At 44.3% G+C, this 19,539-nt stretch overlaps 1 protein-coding gene across 1 annotated transcript in view; it reads left to right on the forward strand.

Moving 5' to 3' along the window:
* Window positions 1–19,539, forward strand: part of LOC111166994 (small conductance calcium-activated potassium channel protein 3) — a 137,870-nt gene that overhangs the window by 49,570 nt on the left and 68,761 nt on the right. The window contains exon 2 of the mRNA XM_089914501.1: window positions 17,448–17,866. Within this exon, the coding sequence (XP_089770627.1) occupies window positions 17,448–17,866 (419 nt within the window). The remainder of the gene's footprint in view (window positions 1–17,447; window positions 17,867–19,539) is intronic.

A 19,539-nucleotide genomic window follows, 5' to 3' on the forward strand; every position in this document is an offset into this window, starting at 1 on the left:
TTCTCAATGGTGAAAAACAAACTATTTCCTTTAAGATCAAGAACAAGACAAGGTTGTCCACTCTCACCACTGTTAATTCAACATAGTTTTGGAAGTTTTAGCCACAGCAATCAGAGAAGAAAAAGAAATACAAATTGGAAAATAAGAAATTAAGCTGTCACAGTTTGCAGATGACATGATACTATACATAGAGAATCCTAAAGATGCCGCCAGAAGACTACTAGAGTTAATCAGTGAATTTGGTAAAGTAGCAGGATACAAAATTAATGCACAGAAATCTTTTGCATTCCTATATACTAATGATGAAAAATCTGAAAGAGAAATTAAGGAAACACTCCCACTTACCATTGCAACAAAAAGAATAAAATACCTAGGAAAAAACCTACCTAAGGAGACAAAAGACCTGTATGCAGAAAACTATAAGATACTGATGAAAGAAATTAAAGATGATACCAACAGATGGAGAGATATACCATGTTCTTGGATTGGAAGAATCAACATTGTGAAAAATGACTGTACTACCCAAAGCAATCTACAGATTCAATGCAATCCCTATCAAACTACCAATGACATTTTTCACATAACTAGAACAAAAAATTTCACAATTTGTATGGAAACACAAAAGACCCCAAATAGACAAAGCAGTCTTGAGAAAGAAAAATGGAGCTGGAGGAATCAGGCTCCTGTACTTCAGACTATACTAGAAAGCTACAGTAATCAAGACAGTATGGTACTGGCACAAAAAACAGAAATATAGATCAATGGAACAGGATAGAAAGCCCTGAGATAAACCCGCACACATATGGTCACCTTATTTTTGATAAAGGAGGCAAGAATATACAATGGAGAAAAGACACCTTCTTCAATAAGTGGTGCTGGGAAAACTGGACAGCTACATGTGAAAGAATGAAATTAGAATACTCCCTAACACCATATACAAAAATAAACTCAAAATGGATTAGAGACCTAAATGTAAGGCCAGACACTATAAAACTCTTAGAGGAAAACCTAGGCAGAACACTCTATGACATAGATCACAGCAAGATCCCTTTTGACCCACCTCCTAGAGAAGTGGAAATAAAAACAAAAATAAACAAATGGGACCTAATGAAACTTAAAAGCTCTTGCAAAGCAAAGGAGACTACAAACAAGATGAAAAGACAACCCTCAGAATGGGAGAAAATATTTGCAAATGAAGCAACTGACAAAGGATTAATCTCTAAAATTTACAAGCAGCTCATGCAGTTCAATATCAAAAAAAAAAAAACAACCAAAACAAACAACAACCCAATCCAGAAATGGGCAGAAGACCTAAATAGACATTTCTCCAAAGAAGATATACAGATTGCCAACAGACACATGAAAGGATGCTCAACATCACCAGTCTTTAGAGAAATGCAAATCAAAACCACAATGGGGTATCACCTCATACCAGTCAGAATGGCCATCATCAAAAAATCCAGTCAGAATGGCCATCATCAAAAAATCTACAAACAGTAAATGCTGGAGAGGGTGCGGAGAAAAGGGAACCCTCTTGCATTGTTGGTGGCAATGTAAATTGATACAGGCACTATGGAGAACAGTATGGAGGTTCCTTAAAATCTAAAAATAGAACTACCATACAACCCAGCAATCCCACTACTGGGCATATACCCCGAGAAAACTGTAATTCAAAAAGAGTCACGTACTGCAATATTCATTGCAGCTCTATTTACAATAGCCAGGACATAGAAGCAACCTAAGTGTACATCAACAGATGAATGGATAAAGAAGGTGTGGCACATACATACAATGGAATATTACTCAGCCATAAAAAAAACGAAATTGAGTTATTTGTAGTGAGGTGGATGGACCTAGAGACTGTCATACAGAGTGAAGTAAGTCAGAAAGAGAAAAATAAATACCATATGCTAACACATATATGTGGAATCTAAAAAAAAAAAAAAAGAGGTTCTGAAGAACCTAGGGGCAGGACAGGAATAAAGACGCAGATGTGGAGAATGGAGTTGAGGACACAGGGAGGGGGAAGGGTAAGCTGGGATGAAATGAGAGAGTGGCATGGACTTATATACACTAACAAATGTAAAATAGATAGCTAGTGGGAAGCAGCCGCATAGCACAGGGAGATCAGCTCAGTGCTTTGTGACCACCTAGAGGGGTGGGATAGGGAGGGTGAGAGGGAGACACAAGAGGGAGGAGATATGGGGATATATGTATATATATAGCTGATTCACTTTGTTATAAAACAGAAAATAACACACCATTGTAAAGCAATTATACTCCAATAAAGATGTTAAAAAAAAAAAGTAGAATGCAGGGCCCTGGGCAATCGATTTAACTTCTCTGGGTCAGTCTCTCCATCTGCAAAATGGGCATGATATTACTTCTTTACAGGAAGGTTGTGAGGTTGCAATGAGATAGTATGTGCAGAATCACTTGGTTTGGCCTGTAGTTGGGCTTTGGGATAATTTGGACACGTAAGGGCACTATGATGAACTGAATTGTGTTCCCCTCAAAATCTATATGTTGAAGCCCTAATCCCCAATGTGACTATATTTGGAGATAGGGTCTTCAGGAGATAATTAAGGTTAGAAGAGGTATAATAGTAGCCCAATCTGATAGGACTGTGGCCTTATAAGAAGAGACATCTCTCTCAGTCTCTCTCGCTCTCTCTGCCATGTGAGAACACAGTGAGAAGGCAACTGTCTACAAGCCAGGAAGAGAGTCCTCGCCAGAACCCGACCATGCTGACTACCTGGATCTCAGACTTTCAGCCTCCAGAACTGTGAGAAAATGAAAAATTATGTTGCTTAAGCCACCCAGTCAGTGGTACTTCGTTATGGTGGCTCAAGCTTACTAATGCAGACATGTATTCAATCTGTGTACAGTCTGTCTTCAGAAAGTGGTGATGGCATGGACTCAGCCCTGAGGGGGATGGACCTGTGGTCTCCCTGCCCCTCCAGCTGCTCCTACCCTGGCTTCCCAGGTCCCAGTGATCTGGGTCCTGCTACCTTCTTGGCCTCATCTGGTACCACCCATCACTTGCTTCCTAGAGTGGCCTTCTTTCTTTCATTTTTCAAATGCTGCAAGCTCTATCCTGCCTTGCACATGCTGTCCCCTCTGCCTGTAGTGCTTACCTTTGCAGGGTTTACCTTTCACTCAAAGGTTCAGTTCTCAGAGAGTCCTGCCTGGACTGCCTGCCCAAGACAGCGCAACTTCTACCCAGACTGTTTTTGTTTCTTACTAGCAGGCATCATGTACTGAAATTAAATGGTTTACCTGTTTCTTATCTGTTTTTCTCTATTAGAATGTACGCTCCATGATGATAGAGGTTTTGTTTACTTGTTCTTGCTGTATCCCCAGAGCTTGGCATGGTGACTGTCACATAATAGGGACTTAACCCAGAAAGAAAGAAAAAAAGAAAGAAAGAGAGAGAGAGAAAGAGAAAAAGACAGAGAAAGAATGAAAGATCAAACTGATCTGGTAAAAGTTCCATGCCTGTGCACCCAGCATCGCTTGAAGTAGATCCAAAGCACCTTGATTTCCAGTACCACAACTTATCTCTCATTGTAACTAGAGGCCAACTGGTCCAGCCAACGGTTTTTCAACGGAAGGGTTCTATGGCGGGGTATGGGCCACCAGAGAGCTAGGTGGAGGACAAGGTGAATGAGTTGGACTTTTTTTTTTTTTGTCTTTTTGAATTTTATTTTATTTATTTTTTTATACAACAGGTTCTTATTAGTTATCCATTTTATACGTATTAGTGTATACATGTCAATCCCAATCGCCCAATTTGTCACACCACCACCACCTCCTCCTGCCACTTTCCCCACTTGGTGTCCATACGTTTGTTCTCTACATCTGTGTCTCTATTTCTGTCCTGCAAACCGGTTCATCTATGCCATTATTCTAGGTTCCACATATATGCGTTAATATATGATATTTGTTTTTCTCTTTCTGACTTACTTCCCTCTGTATGACAGTCTCTAGATCCATCCACGTCTTTACAAATGACCCAATTTCGTTCCTTTTTATGGCTGAGTAATATTTAATTGTATATATGTACCACATCTTATTTATCCATTCGTCTGTCAGTGGGCATTTAGGTTTCTTCCATGCCCTGGCTATTGTAAATAGTGCTGCAATGAACACTGGGGTGCATGTGTCTCTTTGAATTATGGTTTTCTCAGGGTATATGCCCAGTAGTGGGATTGCTGGGTCATATGCTAATTCTATTTTCAGTTTTTTAAGGAGCCTGCATACTGTTCTCTGTAGTGGCTGTATAAATTTACATTCCCACCAATAGTGCAAGAGAGTTCCTTTTTCTCCACACCCTCTCCAGCATTTGTTGTTTGTAGATTTTCTGATGGTGCCCATTATAACTGGTGTGAGGTGATACCTCATTATAGTTTTGATTTGCATTTCTCTAATGATTAGTGATGTTGAGCAGCTTTTCATGTGCTTCTTGGCCATCTGTATGTCTTCTTTGGGGAAATGTCTGTTTAGGTCTTTTGCCCATTTTTGGATTGGATTGTTTGTTTTTTTAATATTGAGCTGCATGAGCAGTTTATATATTTTGGAGATTAATCCTCTGTCCATTGATTCATTTGCAAATATTTTCTCCCATTCTGAGGGTTGTCTTTTCATCTTGTTTGTAGTTTCCTTTGCTTTGCAAAAGCTTTTAAGTTTCATTAGGTCCCATTTGTTTATTTTTGTTTTTGTTTCCATTACTCTAGGAGGTGGATCAAAAAAGATCTTGCTGTGATTTATGTCAAAGAGTGTTCTTCCTATGTTTTCCTCTATGAGTTTTATAGTGTGTGGTCTTACATTTAGGTCTTTAATCCATTTTGAGTTTATTTTTGTGTATGGTGTTAGGGAGTGTACTAATTTCATTCTTTTACATGTAGCTGTCCAGTTTTCCCAGCACCACTTATTGAAGAGACTGTCTTTTCTCCATTGTATATCTTTGCCTCCTTTGTCATAGATTAGTTGACCATAGGTGCGTGGGTTTATCTCTGGGCTTTCTATCCTGTTCTGTTGATCTATATTTCTGTTTTTGTGCCAGTACCATATTGTCCTGATAACTGTAGCTTTGTAGTATAGTCTGAAGTCAGGGAGTCTGATTCCTCCAGCTTCCTTTTTTTTTTTTTTTTTAGAGAAATTGCAGAAGAAACCAGAAGTTTCTAGGAGGTTGAAATGGGTCTTTTTTTTTTTCTTTTTAAATTTATTTTTGGCTGCATTGGGACTTTGTTACTGTGTGTGGGCTTCTCATTGTGGTGGCTTCTCTTGTTGCAGAGCACAGCTCTAGGGCACAATGGCTTCAGTAGCTGTGGCTCACGGGCTGTAGAGCGCAGGCTCAGTAGTTGTGGCGCACGGGCTTAGTTGCTCTGCGGCATGTGGGATCTTCCCAGACCAGGGCTCGAACCCATGTCCCCTGCATTGGCAGGTGGATTCTTAACCACTGCACCACCAGGGAAGCCCTCCAGCTCCGTTTTTTTCCCCTCAAGACTGCTTTGGCTATTCGGGGTCTTTTGTGTCTCCATACAAATTTTAAGATTTTTTGTTCTAGTTCTGTAAAAAATGCCATTGGTAATTTGATAGGGATTACACTGAATCTGTAGATTGATTTGGGTGGTATAGTCATTTTCACAATGTTGATTCATCCAATCCAAGAACATGGTATATCTCTCCATCTGTTTATATCATCTTTAGTTTCTTTCATCAGTGTCTTATAGTTTTCTGCATCCAGGTCTTTTTTCTCCCTAGGTAGGTTTATTCCTAGGTGTTTTATTCTTTTTGTTGCAGTGGTAAATGTGAGTGTTTCCGTTATATCTCTTTCAGATTTGTCATCATTAGTGTTTAGGAATGCAAGAGATTGCTGTGCATTAATTTTTTTTTTTTTTTTTTTTTTTTTTTTGCGGTACACAGGCCTCTCACTGTTGTGGCCTCTCCTGTTGCGGAGCACAGCCTCCGGACACACATGCTCAGCGGCCATGGCTTACGGGCTCAGCCGCTCCGCGGCATGTGAGATCTTCCCGGACCAGGGCACGAACCCGTGTCCCCTGCATTGGCAGGCGGACTCTCAACCACTGCGCCACCAGGGAAGCCCTGTGCATTAATTTTACATCCTGCAGCTTTACCAAATTCATTGATTAACTCTAGTAGTTTTCTGGTGGCATCCTTAGGATTCTCTGTGTATAGTATCACATCATCTGCAAACACTGACAGTTTTACTTCTTCTTTTCCAATTTGTATTCCTTTTATTTCTTTTTCTTCTCTGATTGCCATGGCTAGGACTTCCAAAACTATGTTGAATAATAGTGGCAAGAGTGAACATCCTTGTTCCTGTTCTTAGAGGTAATGCTTTCAGTTTTTCACCATTGAGAATGTTTGCTGTGGGTTTGTCATATATGGCCTTTATTATGTTGAGGTAGGTTCCTTCTGTGGCCACTTTCTGTAGAGTTTTTATCATAAATTGGTGTTGAATTTTGTCAAAAGCTTTTTCTGCATCTATAGAGATGATCATATGGTTTTTCTTCTTCAATTTATTAATATGGTGTATCAATTTGATTTATTTGCATATATTGAAGAATCCTTGCATCCCTGGGATAAATCCCACTTGATCATGGTGTATGATCCTTTTAATTTGTTTTTGTATTCTGTTTGCTAGTATTTTGTTGAGGATTTTTGCATCTATACTCATCAGTGATATTGGTCTGTAATTTTCTTATTTGGTATTATCTTTGGTTTTGGTATCATGGTGATGGTGGCCTCATAGAATGAGTTTGGGAGTGTTCCTTCCTCTGCACTTTTTTGGAAGCATTTGGGAAGGATGGGTGTTAGCTCTTCTCTAAATGTTTGATAGAATTCACTTGTGAAACCATCTGGTCCTGCACTTTTGTTTGTTGGAAGATTTTTAATCACAGTTTCAATTTCATTGCTTGTGATTTGTCAGTTCATATTTTCTATTTCTTCCTGGTTCAGTCTTGGAAGGTTATACCTTTCTAAGAATTTGTCCATTTCTTCCAAGTTGTCCATTTTATTGGTATAGAGTTTCTTGTAATAGTCTCTTAGGAAGCTTTGCTTTATGTGGTGTCTGTTGTAACTTCTCCTTTTTCATTTCTAATTTTATTGATTTGAGTCCTCTCCCTCGTTTTCTTGATGAGTCTGGCTGATGGTTTATCAATTTTGTTTATCTTCTCAAAGAACCAGCTTTTAGTTTTATTGATCTTTGCTATTGTTTTCTTTGTTTCTATTTCATTTATTTCTGCTCTGATCTTTATGATTTCTTTCCTTCTGCAAACTTCAGGTTTTGTTTGTTCTTCTTTCTCTTGTTCCTTTAGGTGTAAGGTTAGATTGTTTATTTGAGATTTTTCTACTTTCTTGAGGTAGCTCTGTTGCTATAAACTTCCCTCTTAGAACTGCATTTGCTGCATCCCATAGGTTTTGGATCGTTGTGTTTTTCTTGTCATTTGTCTCTAGGTATTTTCTGATTTCCTCTTTGATTTCTTCAGTGATCTCTTGGTTATTTAGTAACGTATTGTTTAGCTTCCATGTGTTTGTGTTTTTTTCATTTTTTTCCATGTAATTGACTTCTAATCTTACAGCATTGTGGTCAGAAAAGATGCTTGATATGATTTCAGTTTTCGTAAATATACTGAGGCTTGATTTGTGACCCAAGATGTGATCTATCCTGGAGAATGTTCCATGAGCACTTCAGAAGAAAGTGTAATCTGCTGTTTCTGGATGGAATGTCCTATAAATATCAATTAAATCTATCTGGTTTATTGTGTCATTTAAAGCTTGTGTTTCCTTTTTAATTTTCTGTCTGGGTGATCTGTCCATTGGTGTAAGTGAGGTGTTAAGTCCCCCACTATTATTGTGTTACTGTCTATTTCCTCTTTTATAGCTGTTAGCAGTTGCCTTATGTATTGAGGTGCTCCTATGTTGGGTGCATATATATTTATAATTGTTATATCTTCTTCTTGGATTGATCCCTTGATCATTACGTAGTGTCCTTCCTTGTCTCTTGTAACATTCTTTATTTTAAAGTCTATTTTATCTGATATGAGTATTGCTACTCCAGCTTTCTTTTGATTTCCATTTGCATGGAATATCTTTTTCCATTCCCTCACTTTCAGTCTGTATGTGTCCCTAGGACTGAAGTGGGTCTCTTGTAGACAGCATAAATATGGGTCTTGTTTTTGTATTCATTCAGCAAGCCTGTGTCTTTTGGTTGGAGCATTTAATCCATTCGTGTTTAAGGTAATTGTTGATATGTATGTTCCTATTACCATTTTCTTAATTGTTATGGGTTTGTTTTTGTAGGTCCTTTACTTCTCTTGTGTTTCCCACTTAGAGAAGTTCCACTGGCGTTTGTTGTAGAGCTGGTTTGGTGGTGCTGAATTGTCTTAGGTTTTGCTTGTCTGTAAAGCTTTTGATTTCTCCGTCGAATCTGAATGAGATCCTTGCTGGGTAGAGTAATCTTGGTTGTAGGTTTTTTCCTTTCATCACTTTAAATATAACATGCCACTCCCTTCTGGCTGTAGAGTTTCAGCTGAGAAATCAGCTGTTAACCTTATGGGAGTTCCCTTATATGTTATTTGTCATTTTTCCCTTGTTGCTCTCAATAATTCTTCTTTGTCTTTAATTTTTGACAGTTTGATTACTATGTGTCTTGGCATGTTTCTCCTTGGATTTATCCTGCCTGGGACTCTCTGTGCTTCCTGGACTTGGGTGGCTATTTCCTTTCCCATGTTAGGGAAGTTTTCAACTATAATCCCTTCAAATATTCTCTCGGGTCCTTTCTCTCTCTCTTCTCCTTCTGGGACCCCTATAATGAAATTGTTGTTGCATTCAATGTTGTCCCAGAGGTCTCTTATGCTGTATTCATTTCTTTTCATTCTTTTTTTTTTTATTCTGTTCCACGGAAATGAATTCCACCATTCTGTCTTCCAGGTGACTTATCCGTTCTTCTGCCTCAGTTATGCTGCTATTGATTCCTTCTAGTGTAGTTTTCATTTCAGTTATTGTATTGTTCATCTCTATTTGTTTGTTCTTTAATTCTTCTAGGTCTTTGTTAAACATTTCTTGCATCCTCTCAATCTTTGCCTCCATTCTTTTCTGAGGTCCTGGATCATCTTCACTATCATTATTCTGAATTCTTTTTCTAGAAGGTTGCCTATCTCTACTTCATTTAGTTGTTTTTCTGGGGTTTTATCTTTTTCCTTCATCTTGTACATAGCCCTCTGCCTTTTCATATTGTCTATCTATCTGTGAATGTGGTTTTTGTTCCACAGTCTGCAGGATTGTAGTTCTTCTTGCTTCTGCTGTCTGCCTTCTCATGATTGGCCTTTGAATGCTCTTTTCTACCCTTTCAACCAGAAGAGCTCTGAGTTTATCTGATTCCTATATTGGGCTTTAATGAGAAATCTCACTAGAAGAAACAGCTCCACAGCTAGGGGAAAATGGAAAACCACAAATTGGATCCAACCCTTCATGTTACAGATGAAGAATCTGAGGACGAGAGAGGGAAAGGGACTTACCCATGCACAGATGATCAGTGGCAGAGCACTCTATCCCCAATAGTGCCGTGGTCAGGCACCATTCTTGTTAACAATTCTTGTTATGTGAGTGAAAAATACTGGCTTCCTCAAATGCTGTAACTTGGCTTTTACTCTCTACAAACTGGGGACAAGAAAGGGCTTTTGGTCACCACTGGTCTCTGGCAGTCCCGAACAAATTTCAGGCTCAAGGGTCCCGTGGGTTCTCATGCCCACTGCAGGAGACCACACATGAACTCTGCTAGGGGCACTCAGGAGAACCCTGACGAGGCCAAAGAGCCACCAAAGAACATTACACATGGCCCAGTAAGTCATAGCAGTTTCAGAAGGGGAGGATTTCTTCTTAGAAAGACTCAGAGCTGGCTAGCATGGACTCCAACCCTCTGAGAGTCTTGTTGGTTGTAGAATGATAGACTTTTCTGACAGCCCCCTTACTTGCTGACCTCTCTTCTATCTTCCCTTCTTTTCCTTCCTCCCTTTCTTCAGCTATATGCAAGGAGCATTTGCTGACTGGAAATTTTATGTTAACCATTACTGCAAACCCAGACATTCGTTTCATCACTGGCAATCAGCTCTTGTCCTTGGGGAAACCTAATTAGGTATTACGGGACTTTTGATGTTGTTTCCATGGAAACCCCCATAGTAATGGTGTACATGCAGAATATATGCTCCAGGGAGTTTGGGAAAAAAATACATATATATTATTACTGGATTTTAAGAATATCTTTCATTTTTTTCTCTTGCTTTTTTTCTGCATATATATTTTTCTAATCATGGAAATTTTCCCTGGATTTTTTTCTCTCACAGAGAGAGAATAGTAGAGAACACAAGGGCCTTTTACATTTTCTCTCCTTTAATTAAAAAAAATTCATAGTTGCTCAAGAATGAAAGTTTTTCGGATGGGTCAGAAAACGTCTAAGCAGGATCTCCCCTAATAGCTGAGAACATTTTAAGGAAAGATATTGCTTAAATAAAGAATTGAAAAGGCCTCAAGTCTTTCAAAATAGAAGGGGGAAACTAGCAAATCCAATGAATCAACTCCAAATGTATTTACACTAAAGGGGAAAAAAAGAAGGGCAGGTTTCCTCGTGCTTGGTGCTCTGTCAGGTTGACACTGGGGGCTCTGGGACATTCTCCTTGCCTCCCTGTCGAGACAGCCTGTTTCCAGTCCTGCAGCTAACGCATGGTGGGCTCCAGTGATTGCATATGAAATGACCTGTCCTGGGGTGACCAGATGGCCCTTCAGAGTTGGCCCCCATGGTGAGCTGGTGAACCACACGATTATTCTGTGAGAAACTCCAGTGTGGAAAGCGTGCAGACCTGGTCTGACTGGTACAGATGGAAGAGCCCAGCAGACTTTACAGAGAGGGAGCCTGTTACACACCCGTGTGCCACAGCTAAAATTCAAGTGTTCCTGGAGAACCCATAAATAACTGAACTGTTTTCTTTGATACCTCTAATTGGCCACTCAAGGATGGAATGCCCACACTGACCTTTTTGCTAGCTGCCAGCTGATCAATTAACCCCCCAAGTTTGCCAACAAGATTCACTGTTCCCAGAGTCCCTGCAGTTTTTCTTCTTCACACCCGATAAATTCTGTTTTGCCTTCACTCCTTGATTCAGTCTACCAGCTGACTTCCTTGCCTGTGAGAAGAAACACATTGCATGCAAAATAACTCAGCTGCTTGCAAAATAATTTTTTAAATGCTTTGCGTTATTCTTTGCTATATGAAATGATGTGTCCACTGGGTGGGGCAGGGCGGGGGGAAGCTGGCATGGCCCTTGATCGTGATCCCCTCTTCATCCAGTTACCCAGTTACTTGAGATAGACTGGCCAGCCCTGTCTGATTAACTATGTGGGGTGGCAGGGTGTGGGTGGAAGTTCCTTCTAGGGGCTGTGGCATGAGAAGTTAAAAGAGAAGTGTTGGGCATGGCAGGCAAATCACCCAACTTCTAATATGTGTGCTAAGTAAACGCGTGAATTAGATTTGTTTATGTATTAGTTTTGTTGCATGACAAAGCACCCCCAAAATTAATAACTTAAAACAATAATCATTTAGCTCACGATTGTGTGGGTCAGCAATCAGGGCAGGGCTCAGCTTGGTAGTTCTTCTGCTGTCTCACCTGGGGTGAGCTTCTGTCATGCAGCTGATCAAGGATGACCTCACTCGCGTGCTTGGCAGCTGGTGCTGGCTGTAGGCTGGGGTGACGGGGAAAATGGGGCCATGTGTCTACAGCAAGCCCCATCACACTGACATTCTACAAACCTCAGCTACATCACATTATCTAATGTCCCTTTGGCCAAAGGAAGGCACACGGCCAGGTTCAGATTCAAGGGAGAAATGGACTGTACCTCTTGAGAAATGGACTGTATGTACCTCTTGCTGGGAGGAGAAGCAAAGTCACATGTGAAGAAAGAAACAAACGGGATGGGAGGAATTGGTGGCATTTTGGTAGTACCACACCAGCTTTGTCTGATACAGGCCTTCCAAGCACTACTGAATCCCTATCTTGCCCAAGAAGTTTTCCATGATGGGCCCTTATCATGCCTCTCTTATGCTAGAGCTCCTTGAGACTGTGAGCTGATTCATGGGACATGTGTCTGATTCATATTTATATCACCAGTGTTCTCACCTAGTTGGTTCTTTTTCATTGAGGTATAATTGATAAATAAAATTGTATAGTGTACAATGTGTTGATTTGATATACGTATACACTGTGAAATGATTACCACAGTCAAGTTAATTAACACATCTACCCCCTCACATCGTTACCTTTTTTTTTTGAGAACACTTACGATCAGCTCTCTTAGCAAATTTCAAGTATTAGTTGGTTCTTACTAATTCTTTTATTGAATTGAGTTGAGTTGAATTGACTGAGTTGGTTCTCCTTTCTTTCTAATTACAAGCTCCTTGAAGGCAAGTTTGGAACTGCTCTCTCACATAAAATCTCCCTCCCAAAGCTCTTGGAATTATACCAACAGGCTGAAAATCCCACAGGCTCTTAGAACCAGTTAAGTGGCAGCGGATCAGGTCTGGAGCCAGCTCTGTTCAGGACAATATCTGGGGGTAAGAGTGGGACTTGCAGGTGACCACAGGCCCTGGCACCAAAGCATTCCATCTTCAGGCCGGCCATACCCCAAATGAGCGGCATCACCGTGTGAGGCTAAGGAGGCAGAAAGACACAGCAGTTTGGAGATCATGGCTTTCCTTCCTCACTCAGGGGAAACCCAGGCCAGGTCAGAAGGAAACATGTTTGTCAGCCCCTGGCCTCTGAGGCTTCTACTCTGTGACAGCTCAGAGCGGACCCCACCCCCCGAACCCCCGCGGGCCCTCTGGCACCCCCTGCCCCATGCCAGATGCCATCCATATCACCTCAGCACTCTTCCAAAATTCATCAGGGTGACCAGTCAGGCTGCTCTAGAACCAGGCCTGGGTGGCTGAGACCCAAATGGAGGGAAGGACAGTCCTTTGCCACCCTCCCCACTCTGGTCCAGCAGTGCTCCAGCACTTCTCCAGCACTCTCTAAGGCTTGGAGATCACCTGTGACCCTTTATTCCAGATTGGGCCACCCCCTGGGAATAGGAGGTTGCCCTTCCCATGGCATAAGATAAATCGTCAGGTACTTCATTACTCACAGGCTTAGCAATGAGTTTTCTACGGGAGTTTCCATTCTGGGTGGTTAACAAGGGCCACGGGCCACCTGTCCTTTTCTTCACATGACACAGTCATCCACCTACCCACCCCTTTACTCACTAAAATTCTATTGACTGCCCACTGTGTACCAGGACCATCTCAGGCCTTGGGGAGAGGTGAGATGAGCCAGGCGTGGGTCCTGTCCCCTGGGAGCTCATGTGCCCCGAGACCACACACGAGGTCTGCATAGGACCATGGAATAAGGGCTCTTCAGAGCAGAAGGTACCTCGGGGATCATCCAGTCTATCCCCTCATTCCTCAGAGGAGGAAACTGAGCCCAAGAGATGGGAGTTTAGTCATCCAGGGTCACACAGTAAGCAGTAGTTATTGATTCACTACGCAAGAATTTACCCAACACCTATATATGCTAAGATCTGGGCTGGCACTGGAGATACCACAGGGAACAAGGTGGACACGGCCCTGTCCCTTTGGCAGTCCAGCTGTGACTGGTGGGTCTCATCCAGGTTACATTTTAGGCTTACCCAAGGAAGCTTAAGAAAAATCCCAATGCCAGGGCCTCATGCCCAGAGGTTCAGACTGGCTTGGTGTGGGGTCCAAGTGTGGGTATTTTTAAACAAGTTCTCCAAGTGATTCTGATGTGCAGACAGGTCAAGAACCACTGCTCTGGGGTGGGGGAGACAGGCAAAACCCAAGCAAACATGAATAAATACGTAACTGAAATTTGTGATTTGTAAGGACTGAACAGGATGCTGAGTGAGGACATGGCAGGGTGGGGTACTGTTATCTGCCTAAGTCGGAGTGAGGCTACACTTGGAGAACTGTGGTTCCAGGGGTCAGATGGGAGCAAGCACAAGGGCGTCCTCATATGGGACAGCAATGGAATCTTCTGGGCCATATTGCCCACCCTGCTGATCCACAAATCCCTGCACTGGAGCCCTGTCTAGCAGAGGCTCTCAACCTGCAACCTGAAATATCTCCCCGCTGGCCCCCATACATACTATTTATGAGTGCCTCCCAGGCCAGCGGGATTAATAACCCCTCACATTTTAAGAGTATAGTCATCCCTTGGTATCCACAGGGGTTGGTTCCAGGAAACCCTGTGGATACCAAAATCTGAGGATGCCCAAGTCCCTTATATAAAATGGTGTAGGACCCTCAGCCCTCCGGATCCACAGATCTTCAGCCATGGATATGGAGGTCCAACTGTAGCTGGTAAAGCACATTCCCTCTTATCTGTATTGTTGGATCCTAATGCTAATCCCATGCGATGGACAGGGTCAAGGTTAATAGTCTGATGATAGAGATGTAGAAATGGGCTCAGAGAAGTGGTGTGACCTGCCTAAGATCACACAGCTAGTATCTGGATGTGAGACTTCAGTCTAGCTCATCAGCCTCCAACTCCACTACCCATGTCGTCCCCCCACCCCAAGGCTTGCACCAGGAAACTGAAACAGAAGCGGGGCACCTGGGAGGCAGGTGGGGACACCACCCCGGGGCCAGCACCCTCCTGTCAAGCTGGGCAGAACTGCCGACGTGCCTCACCTTTAACTTGGATGGTATACAATCACATTCTCCATCAGGAAATCCAAGGAACCTGTGACTCTTTACTTCAGTTCCTGCCCAGAATGAACCCGGTTGCTATAGCAACCTGATGCAGTTCTTTCTTACAGGGTGGATGGTTTTCATTTTGTATTTGAAGAGTCTGGCCAGGCAGTCGCGTTGCCATGGCTCGGCCTGTTGGCAGCAGTTACAAGCAGAGGAAACCCTTTGAGCAGCCTCTAGGTCCCTCTAATTGATGGTGGAAACCTGTGTCTGGAAAAACCCCCGGCTCAGCTGCGCTGGGGAAGGAGGGAGGGGGAGTCTCCGCTGGTGTTGTGCTGGGTACCCTCTCCTGTTCAGAGAGCACACCTTACTAATTACAGCTGCCTGGCCAGAGGTCGGCCCCTCAGCCACTTGCTCCCATAGAGCCTTTCTAGTTCCCCTCCATGATCTTCATCCCAGGGGGCCATGCTCAGAGCTGTTTCATTGAACCCTGAATGCCCAGCTCTCTGGCAAATAGAGGGCCTCCAACATATGTTTGTTGAATGAATGAATGAATGAATGATCTTTTGTAGTTTATGAAGCCCTTCATACCCATTATCTCCCTTACTCCCCATGATAGCTGTGTGAGGTCCCAGGGCAGGAGGAAGAGGAAACTGTGGTCCAGAAAGGTGAGAGAGGTGCTCTCACAGGCTGCCTCCCCTCCCTGTGCACTTTTGTAGCTGCCCTTGCCTCTGGGCAGCCCACTGAGTTGCCTGGCACTTGCTCCGTGAGGCAGACAAATATCACAGGCACACCCTAAAAGCAAGGCAAGCAGGAGACCCCTGTTCAAGTCATGTGACTTGATTGTTCACCTTGAATTTGTCTCAGACATGACACAGATCCTTTTTTTTTTTAAGATTTTTTTTGATGTGGACCATTTTTAAAGTCTAATGAATTTGTTACAGTATTACTTCTGTTTTATGTTTTGGTTTTTTGGCCACGAGGCACATGGGATCTTAGCTCCCCGACCAGGGATCGAACCCGCACCCACTGCATTGGATGGTGGTCTTAACCACTGGACCACCAGGGAAGTCCCCCCACACAGATCCCTTGATGGGCCCTTTTTACCCTCAGAGGCTCCAGACATGGGTGCCACGGTTTTCTCCCCCGGGTCCTTGGTTGTGGGCATGGTGGCCTGGAGGGCAGGCAGTGAAGGAGGGAGAAGAGAAGGGTGCTTGATGACTAACTTCAAAACACAGCAGAATGTTCCTTTGGCCCAAACCGCAGAGGAAACAGTGGGACACACAGAGTAAAGGGCCTCTCCATTCCTAAACCCCCTGTGAAGTGGGGTGAAGTGTGAGGGCAAGCAAGGCTTAGCTCAGCCTTCAACCAGCACGCCCAATCCACGCTGACCCAAACTCTGTTACTCCCTCCATTGCTGAGGGTGTATTTCCAGGTTAAATCAAACATCTTCCACCCAACCCTGGCCCCAACATTAATTTCTTTCTAATGCAGCCTAATTTCCTTCTGGACATGAATTCTTCCCAGGATTATCATGAGGATAAATGCTTCCATCGCCTCTCATAAGTGAGGCGCATACCTGTCCAGGAGGCCCCCATGACCAGCACAGGCCCCTGATTGCAGGCCTCTCCTTCTAAGAATCAGAACCTTCACGTGTCCAAGGTGGACCTCAGAGGCCTCGCATTTCACAGATGTGGAGACTGGGGCCATGGAGGGGAAGAACGTGAGGCCCCCTTCACAGTCATTGGGTGTGGGAGACCCCCCACCGTGGGACCTCCTTGAGAACAAGCCTGGGCCTTCCCAGTATGTGAACCCAGCACTGAGCCCAGGCTGGGCACATAGCAGGTGCTCAGTGAAGGCTTGTTTCAGCTGCTTTGCCAGGCCTCCTGGTGCAACAGTGGGAGCCTCGTCTTCGTGGAAGGAAGGTTAGGACTGGAAGGGAGCTTAGACATCACTGAGCCCAACCCTCATTAACAGAAAGAGACCCCATGGATTAATAACGCTAAAAATAACAATAGCTAATACTTACAGAGCTGGGTGCTAGACAGGATTCTCTGCACTTCATATGTACTAATCCATTGCAGCCACATAGCGACCACTATGCAGCAGGTATTATTATCATTGTCCCCAGATGAGGAAACTGAGGCACAGAGAGGCTCCATAACTTGCTGAAGGTCACAGAGCTAGTTAGTGTTGGGATCAGGATCCAGACCCAGGCAGTCTGGCTCCAGGGCCCACACCACTAACACCCCACCACCGACAGAGAGCAAAGTGCTGCGAGCAGGCACTTTTCTCCCAGTGGGAGGAGAAGTCTGTGCCAGCCCTATGAGTTCACTCAGGAAACATAGCTTTCTCATCTCCGCATCCCCCTCAGGGCTCAGCTCAGGGCCTGGCAGGGGCCCAGGGGCCTGTGTTCAACACAAGTGAGCTGTTCATCTTCCTAGTCATGAAACAACCAGTTTAGGGGCTCCTTGGAGCTGGGAGGAATCTTGGGAAGCAATTTACAGAAATGGAGGCCCAGAGATTGACATGTCTTAGCCAGGTCTCCTGACTCCCTGTCCAGGGCTCTCTTCACCCAGGCGAGGCCTCCAAAGAGGGCCCTGAGGCGGATCAGCCGCCGGATCCTCCCTCGCCCCCGCTGTGTGGTTCCATCCTGGCTGTGCTAACAGGCTCTCTGCTCCCACAGCTCTTCGTGATCGACAATGGTGCAGACGACTGGCGGATAGCCATGACCTACGAGCGCATCCTCTACATCAGCCTGGAGATGCTGGTGTGCGCCATCCACCCCATTCCTGGCGAGTACAAGTTCTTCTGGACGGCGCGTCTGGCCTTCTCCTACACACCCTCGCGGGCGGAGGCCGACGTGGACATCATCCTGTCCATCCCAATGTTCCTGCGCCTGTACCTGATCGCCCGCGTCATGCTACTGCACAGCAAGCTCTTCACGGACGCCTCTTCCCGCAGCATCGGGGCCCTCAACAAGATCAACTTCAACACGCGCTTTGTCATGAAGACCCTCATGACCATCTGCCCCGGCACCGTGCTCCTCGTGTTCAGCATCTCACTGTGGATCATCGCTGCCTGGACCGTCCGCGTCTGCGAAAGGTATTCCAGCGGGTCGGGTTCTCCACTCGACCGGGGCCTCTGAGCGCACAGCCCATGTTGGGATGGGGGAAGGGAGGAGGAGCGGGGGGGCCCGGATGTATGTGGTCTGATGGAAGAAACAGGCATGTACCCAGACACCTCAGGAGAAAATGGGAGAGGAGAGGACCGGGTTGGGGCTGAATATGAACTGCAACATTGAAACATTGGAACCAAGGTAAGCTGGGAAAAATGCATATATAATCCTCATTTCCTGTTCTTTGTAAACCAGTATATCTCAAAGTGTTCTGGTTATATCATTACCCCTTTCTCACATATAACATTTTGCAATTTCTGCATTATCTCTCCCTCTTGGAGATTAAGGATGTTCGCTAGCATTTTAAAGGCTCTGAGAAGTCCTGCAGTAATGAAACTGGTTTAATTTTGTTTAGTCCAGATTTTCTCAAGAGTATTCACCCACCAACGCTTTTCATTGTACATCACTATGGATGCCTCACTACTCAAAAATTTGGTCCACAGACCAGCAGTATCAGCATCACTGGTAACTTGTTAGATTGCAGAATCTCAGGCCTCACCCTGGAACTACTGAATAGAATTTGCATTTTAACAAGTTCACTGGTGACTTGTATGCACCTTAAAGTTTGAGAAGCACCTCACTGATGGAACATACTTTGGGAAACATTGTTTTGGGAGGCTGGTGGCTAGTAGGAGAGAAGGGGGATATGGCCTAATATAGATCTGGGGCTCTAGGGCATCATGCCAGCCCCTCAGAACTGCCATCATCAAGGCTCAAGTGTAGGTCTGTGGCTACCCGCTTCCACCGCCATCCCCAAGCTGCCCTTACTGACTCCTCTCCCTTTCAAGCTTGTCCTGGATATTCATTTTCTCTGATTTCATATGTGGAGTCTGAACACTGAGGTTAAAAACCTGGATTCTGCCCCTAAGTAGCCGTGAGACCTTGAGCAAGTCACTTCACCTCTCTGGGCCTCCGTGTCTTCATTTTAAAGTGAGGATCACTTGAGATAGAAGGTAGATATACATTTACTTGAGAGAGGTTATTTTTAGTATGCTGAGAGGCCTGGTCAAGCGTCCTGTGTAATTTACTCAGATCACCCTTCATTCATTATCACATAAAATTGTATTGTCAGGGCTTCCCTGGTGGCGCAGTGGTTGGGAGTCCGCCTGCCGATGCAGGGGACACGGGTTCGTGCCCCGGTCCGGGAAGATCCCACATGCCGCGGAGCGGCTGGGCCCGTGAGCCATGGCCGCTGAGCCTGCGCGTCCGGAGCCTGTGCTCCGCAACGGGAGAGGCCACAACAGTGAGACGTCCGCGTACCGCCAAAAAAAAAAAAAAATTGTATTGTCAAATCTTCCATGTACCAGTGTCCCAGGAGAGATAAAACAAGCAAGAGGAGTCTGGAGGAGATTTAGTCTAACAATATCTCAGGGGTTCACTGAACCTGATTTCCCACCTGTTTTGAAATGTTCTGTGTGCAGACAGTTCTTTCAGATGTTTGGCCGGCAGACACACAGTCAGATGAAGAGGCCATTCTGCTGCAGCCAGACAGGGACCCCTGCGCATGGCAGGGTCGGTCTCTGAGAGGCAGTGCCATGCTGGGAGACATTTCTCACATACAAAGCCTGAAGGACCCACGATACCCAAGTATTCAGAACCC

The sequence above is a fragment of the Delphinapterus leucas genome, chromosome 1 (assembly GCF_059928025.1).
Source record: "Delphinapterus leucas isolate spDelLeu-1000000601 "Yukka" chromosome 1, BTC_Dleu_Yukka2, whole genome shotgun sequence".
Classification (NCBI taxonomy): domain Eukaryota; kingdom Metazoa; phylum Chordata; class Mammalia; order Artiodactyla; family Monodontidae; genus Delphinapterus; species Delphinapterus leucas.